A 7,594-nucleotide genomic window follows, 5' to 3' on the forward strand; every position below is an offset into this window, starting at 1 on the left:
TCACATGTTTAGGATTTGGTGTTCACCATAGACTATTGCCACCAAAAAATAGCGCATGTCCACCACCAGATACTAATGCATGTCCACCACCAGATACTAATGCATGTTCATCACCAGATACTAATAAATGTCCATCACCAGATACTAATGCATGTTCATCATCAGATACTAATAAATGTCCATCACCAGATACTAATGCATGTCCATCACCAGATACTAATGCATGTCCATCACCAGATATTAATGCATGTCCATCACCAGATACTAATGCATGTTCATCATCAGATACTAATGCATGTCCATCACCAGATACTAATGCATGTCCATCACCAGACACTAATGCATGTCCATCACCAGATACTAATACATGTCCATCACCAGATACTAATGCATGTCCATCACCAGATACTAATGCATGTCCATCACCAGATACTAATGCATGTCCATCACCAGATACTAATGCATGTCCATCACCAGATACTAATGCATGTCCATCACCAGATACTAATGCATGTCCATCACCAGATACTAATGCATGTCCATCACCAGATACTAATGCATGTCCATCACCAGATACTAATGCATGTCCATCACCAGATACTAATGCATGTCCATCACCAGATACTAATGCATGTCCATCACCAGATACTAATGCATGTCCATCACCAGATACTAATGCATGTCCATCACCAGATACTAATGCATGTCCATCACCAGATACTAATGCATGTCCATCACCAGATACTAATGCATGTCCATCACCAGATACTAATGCATGTCCATCACCAGATACTAATGCATGTCCATCACCAGATACTAATGCATGTCCATCACCAGATACTAATGCATGTCCATCACCAGATACTAATGCATGTCCATCACCAGATACTAATGCATGTCCATCACCAGATACTAATGCATGTCCATCACCAGATACTAATGCATGTCCATCACCAGATACTAATGCATGTCCATCACCAGATACTAATGCATGTCCATCACCAGATACTAATGCATGTCCATCACCAGATACTAATGCATGTCCATCACCAGATACTAATGCATGTCCATCACCAGATACTAATGCATGTCCATCACCAGATACTAATGCATGTCCATCACCAGATACTAATGCATGTCCATCACCAGATACTAATGCATGTCCATCACCAGATACTAATGCATGTCCATCACCAGATACTAATGCATGTCCATCACCAGATACTAATGCATGTCCATCACCAGATACTAATGCATGTCCATCACCAGATACTAATGCATGTCCATCACCAGATACTAATGCATGTCCATCACCAGATACTAATGCATGTCCATCACCAGATACTAATGCATGTCCATCACCAGATACTAATGCATGTCCATCACCAGATACTAATGCATGTCCATCACCAGATACTAATGCATGTCCATCACCAGATACTAATGCATGTCCATCACCAGATACTAATGCATGTCCATCACCAGATACTAATGCATGTCCATCACCAGATACTAATGCATGTCCATCACCAGATACTAATGCATGTCCATCACCAGATACTAATGCATGTCCATCACCAGATACTAATGCATGTCCATCACCAGATACTAATGCATGTCCATCACCAGATACTAATGCATGTCCATCACCAGATACTAATGCATGTCCATCACCAGATACTAATGCATGTCCATCACCAGATACTAATGCATGTCCATCACCAGATACTAATGCATGTCCATCACCAGATACTAATGCATGTCCATCACCAGATACTAATGCATGTCCATCACCAGATACTAATGCATGTCCATCACCAGATACTAATGCATGTCCATCACCAGATACTAATGCATGTCCATCACCAGATACTAATGCATGTCCATCACCAGATACTAATGCATGTCCATCACCAGATACTAATGCATGTCCATCACCAGATACTAATGCATGTCCATCACCAGATACTAATGCATGTCCATCACCAGATACTAATGCATGTCCATCACCAGATACTAATGCATGTCCATCACCAGATACTAATGCATGTCCATCACCAGATACTAATGCATGTCCATCACCAGATACTAATGCATGTCCATCACCAGATACTAATGCATGTCCATCACCAGATACTAATGCATGTCCATCACCAGATACTAATGCATGTCCATCACCAGATACTAATGCATGTCCATCACCAGATACTAATGCATGTCCATCACCAGATACTAATGCATGTCCATCACCAGATACTAATGCATGTCCATCACCAGATACTAATGCATGTCCATCACCAGATACTAATGCATGTCCATCACCAGATACTAATGCATGTCCATCACCAGATACTAATGCATGTCCATCACCAGATACTAATGCATGTCCATCACCAGATACTAATGCATGTCCATCACCAGATACTAATGCATGTCCATCACCAGATACTAATGCATGTCCATCACCAGATACTAATGCATGTCCATCACCAGATACTAATGCATGTCCATCACCAGATACTAATGCATGTCCATCACCAGATACTAATGCATGTCCATCACCAGATACTAATGCATGTCCATCACCAGATACTAATGCATGTCCATCACCAGATACTAATGCATGTCCATCACCAGATACTAATGCATGTCCATCACCAGATACTAATGCATGTCCATCACCAGATACTAATGCATGTCCATCACCAGATACTAATGCATGTCCATCACCAGATACTAATGCATGTCCATCACCAGATACTAATGCATGTCCATCACCAGATACTAATGCATGTCCATCACCAGATACTAATGCATGTCCATCACCAGATACTAATGCATGTCCATCACCAGATACTAATGCATGTCCATCACCAGATACTAATGCATGTCCATCACCAGATACTAATGCATGTCCATCACCAGATACTAATGCATGTCCATCACCAGATACTAATGCATGTCCATCACCAGATACTAATGCATGTCCATCACCAGATACTAATGCATGTCCATCACCAGATACTAATGCATGTCCATCACCAGATACTAATGCATGTCCATCACCAGATACTAATGCATGTCCATCACCAGATACTAATGCATGTCCATCACCAGATACTAATGCATGTCCATCACCAGATACTAATGCATGTCCATCACCAGATACTAATGCATGTCCATCACCAGATACTAATGCATGTCCATCACCAGATACTAATGCATGTCCATCACCAGATACTAATGCATGTCCATCACCAGATACTAATGCATGTCCACCACCAGATACTAAAGCATGTCTATCACCAGATACTAATGCATGTTCATCACCAGATACTAATGCATGTCCGTCACCAGATACTAATGCATGTCCACCACCAGATACTAATGCATGTCCGTCACCAGATACTAATGCATGTCCATCACCAGATACTAATGCATGTTCATCACCAGATACTAATGCATGTCCACCACCAGATACTAATGCATGTCCACCACCAGATACTAATGCATGTCCACCACCAGATACTAATGCATGTCTGTCACCAGATTCTATCACGTGTCCATGACCCGATACTAGTGTATGCCTTTTACCAGATACTAATGCATATCTGTTACCCACAGTTGGAAGTGGCATGGTAAGAAATGTAAAAGTGGTGCAAATATCAAGTATCAAGTATCAACCAGGAATCAAGCACCACTAGTATCTGGTGATCTTGCTTCAGTCTTTTTCTTTTACAGATCCTTTCTGATGAAAGGAAGAGTTGATGTCATAGATTTTGGTCAACAAATACCAACGGTTTTCACTTCCATAAAATTAAAGGGCTGCCTTCCATACGTCACTGCCAAATCAAAGTCCCTGATTCTACCAATATTAACCCGGTTTAACTTTAACGCATGTTCAATGGAAGTTTTGTTTGTGGATCATGAAAACACATGTAGAAACTTGCATTACGACGGGGGAGCGTGAGAGTTTTTTATTAAAAGTGGTTGTGTTGCAGAGGCCGACGCGATCATGGCTTTAGATCTCGATTCTGCAGTGAAATCACTTAATTGGAGACTGTTAAAGGAAGCTGAAAAATTCTGGATCCCATTTCAATAAAAGCGATCAGCGAACAATCTGGAGCATTTCTGTGTGAAACATCAGTCTGACCCTCTTTTGTGAACAAAAACATGTTTTTTTGCTTGAACTGTCACATTCTTTATAATCAACCAGCATTGAAGCACAGGTTGGACTGACGGGCAAGAAAACATGTTTCTAGACTGGATTTGCTCAAAAAAACTACAGCTACACTTTTATGCTAAGAAAAGGGCTGTAGAGAATTGAATTATGTCTTGTACCTCTGTTGGTGGTGATGCTGCGCTGCAGGATCTGCTCCACCCGTACCGCCATGTCCGACATGTTCTGCGCTATGGCCTGGATCCGCTCCACCAACCCGACAGGCTGAATCCTGTCACACATACAGTAAAGCACACAACATAATTAATGTTTAAAAAACTAAGATGCAAAGCGAGACAAAAAACATTTATTTTCATCATTCTGTTCAGCAATTTTCCTTATTTTCCAACTCTTAAATAAACCAATTTATTTATTTGTTTAGATAAAGTGAGTGAGCATATTTTAGTCAGACTCTGAGTCCGTAGGGATTATGCAAAAGGGTAAAAATTAGTCTGCTTTCAAATCTCATTTAGTGGATTTGACCTCGTTTGACCTAAAAGCTCTTGGCAAAAAGAAAAGACCAGCAGTTTTCACAATAGAAGTGTGAAAAATGAAAAAAGAAGAGTTTTAAAACTGAATAATATTACCATTTTCTATCCCATATTGGTATTATAATTGTATGTAGGAAGTTAAAAAGATATGATGAAAACAAAGCCACAAGAGAAGCTCCATTCAGCACTTCAGATGTGTAATTAGGATCAATGTAGTGCAAAGGTAGCAGTAATCCTTATTTACAAAAAAATATGAGTATTCAGAGACGAATATTTTTGAAAAAAAAACATATTTCATTTAAAAAATATTTAAAAATTGGAAGAAAAAATATTAATAACTCAAAAACTGATTTTTTTTTAACTCTGAATAACTTTTATTTTACTCTATAAATTATCTTTTGATTAAATGTATTCATAAAAAATCACATCATGCAAACAACTATATCCAAATACGCATGGAAACATCTAAAGTACATTTATTTTTAAATTATTAAAATGTAATGTGTTGAATCAGATTTGTAATAAAATATTTATAACATTGGAAAAATGAATAAATGTATTGAAATTGTCTTTTTTGTAAGTGAAAATAAACTTAGATCTCTCACTAAAGCATGGTGGAGGTTATATCATGGTATGAAGTTCTGCATGCAGCAGAGAATTCAGGAAAAAATAAAGTCAGAATAAAAAAAAGATATCTAGTGTCACAAATGTACAGGATTTTACTCCTTAAAAATATACAGGGTTGAACGAATTTAAGGAAAAGTCTGCAAGAAGAAAATGAAAAGAAAATATCAAGAAAGACGAGAAATCTGGGAAGACTTCAAATCTCAAAATTTAGCCTATTTTATTGTCATTTATCATCTTTTCTAACTGAAGTGGAAAAGACATAAAAACACATATGTAACCTGTCATATTTAAATCACTTTAAATGCAAATAGAAAACACAAACACCATGTGAGGATCAACATTTTTTATCAACCCAAAAAGTAAACAGAGGGAACTTTTTCAAATAACCTTTAGCATGGCAGGAATGTTTCTAATGCTAAAGGTTATTCACTATTTTTTAAAAAGTTTTACAAATTAAATATATATTGCTTTTGTTGCAAAACCTGTCTGAACTCATTTAAACATTTAAACTTCCTGTTTGTGTTTGAAGGAAACAAAAGCTGTCTTGCACTGACAAGGAAAAAGAAGAAGAAAAGAAGAAAAATCCCCTGTAGGCACGGAGCTGTGCAGCTTTCAATATGTGGAATTGTTTTGGAAATGTGTTCAAAACTTACATTTTTCTTCTTTTGTGTGTGGATGGGGGTGTGTGTGTGTGTGTGTGCAATCACTGAGGTTTGGAGGACAATATTGCTTCAAATACATGTTTTTTGATCAATTGAAGGTGAATCTCTGCTGCGCTTCCAGCGCTCCGTCAATGAGTCATGAATTTTTTAGTATTTAAAATAAAAATGAATCTTGAAATAAAGTATTTTAATTGGAACTTTTGAATTGGTGCATTTCCAAGAACTTTTTTTTGGTCTGTTGAAAATAAAACCTGGAAAATCCATAAAAAATGAATGCAGCTGCAGAAAGATGAAGCCAAAATCTATTTTAGCAACATATTTAGCATTATGTTTGCATATAATGATTGAGCTTTTTGCGAATGAAAACAATTCTAATGCTAAGCTTGTCGAAGCCTCACTTCATGCAGAAACCACTAACTATCGTTTCTCTGCATTTTGCATTTCACTAGATCCACACAAACTGATAGATGGTGACACAAAAGCCAGCTAAACACACACACCACACACACAACACTGTGAGCTGCAGGAGAGCACGGAGGGGAAACTTAATGGGTTTTGGAAAAGAATTGTGTCCACTGTAATATCTCAGGTCAACCCTGACCCTCAGCCATGCAGGGAGAAATGTTTTCACCACCAAGAAAAATGGCCTTTGTCACAAGAGCATCTCCAGATTGGACCCTAAGAGGCCAATTAATGGACTGTTAAATATTTGTGGCCTCGGGTTTTTACCCATGAGGCTTTGTGTGGAGGAATGTAAATGATACTCTGAATGACAACTTTATTTGTTTGAGTTGGAGGAGTGCAGTTTCTTTATCAAGTTTGTGGTCAGATAAAGTTATATGAATTAGGGCTGTAGGATATGAGAAAAACTCACAATATTTATTAAAGATTAATGACGATATCAGTTACATGAACAAACAAAAAAAAGAATAATATATCATTTCCATTTCACTGCAACAGTTTTATTTAAACAAAAACATCTACATTGGAGGCGGGCACCTAACATAAAAAGGTTCTGTTTGATTGGTCAACCATCCTGTTGGTCGAATGCATGAAGCTGTCATGTAAACATAGAAGACAACCTTCTATCATATCGTTTCCGATATGTGTATCGCTCACGCTAATATTGTGATGAAGATGCATTTTACATTTTTTTGAAGGCCTAAAGTTAATTATCAATAATTAGCTACACAAGCACAATTTTTGTTAGGTTGTTGTTTCCTACTATCTTTTAATCATCTTTAAAGTCTGACTCCAATCCTCTTTTGATCTATTTTAGAGCATTCTCAGTGGTCTTTTAATTATGATTATGATGTTTTTAGACAAAATGTGTAGTTTTCTAGGACATAGCTTCTGTAGTTCATTAGAAATTCACCTCTCTTAACCCTTTAACTAAAAGAAAAAAGAAAAATAGCACCAAATAAGGTATTTTATTCTGCTGCTTATTGCCTCTCTACGGAACCCCTGAAGTGACATCACAGTTAAAAACAAAACAAAAAAAACTAAAGTTAAAAAAAAAGGTTTTGGTTACTAACCAGAAATGTATTTTTCTAAAAATTTAAGCAAAAAAAATGTTTTGGGTAAGTAACTGTTAC

The 7,594-nt window shown here is 37.4% G+C and overlaps 1 protein-coding gene across 1 annotated transcript in view; it reads right to left on the reverse strand.

Annotated features, from left to right (window-relative positions):
• LOC112146810 (alpha-1,6-mannosylglycoprotein 6-beta-N-acetylglucosaminyltransferase B) overlaps nucleotides 1-7,594 on the reverse strand; it is a gene marked incomplete in the record, with an annotated part of 99,953 nt that overhangs the window by 67,719 nt on the left and 24,640 nt on the right. Inside the window, 1 exon segment of the mRNA XM_036213328.1 lies at nucleotides 4,342-4,451. Within this exon segment, the coding sequence (XP_036069221.1) occupies nucleotides 4,342-4,451 (110 nt within the window).

Source organism: Oryzias melastigma, linkage group LG8, assembly GCF_002922805.2.
Source record: "Oryzias melastigma strain HK-1 linkage group LG8, ASM292280v2, whole genome shotgun sequence".
Classification (NCBI taxonomy): Eukaryota; Metazoa; Chordata; class Actinopteri; order Beloniformes; family Adrianichthyidae; genus Oryzias; species Oryzias melastigma.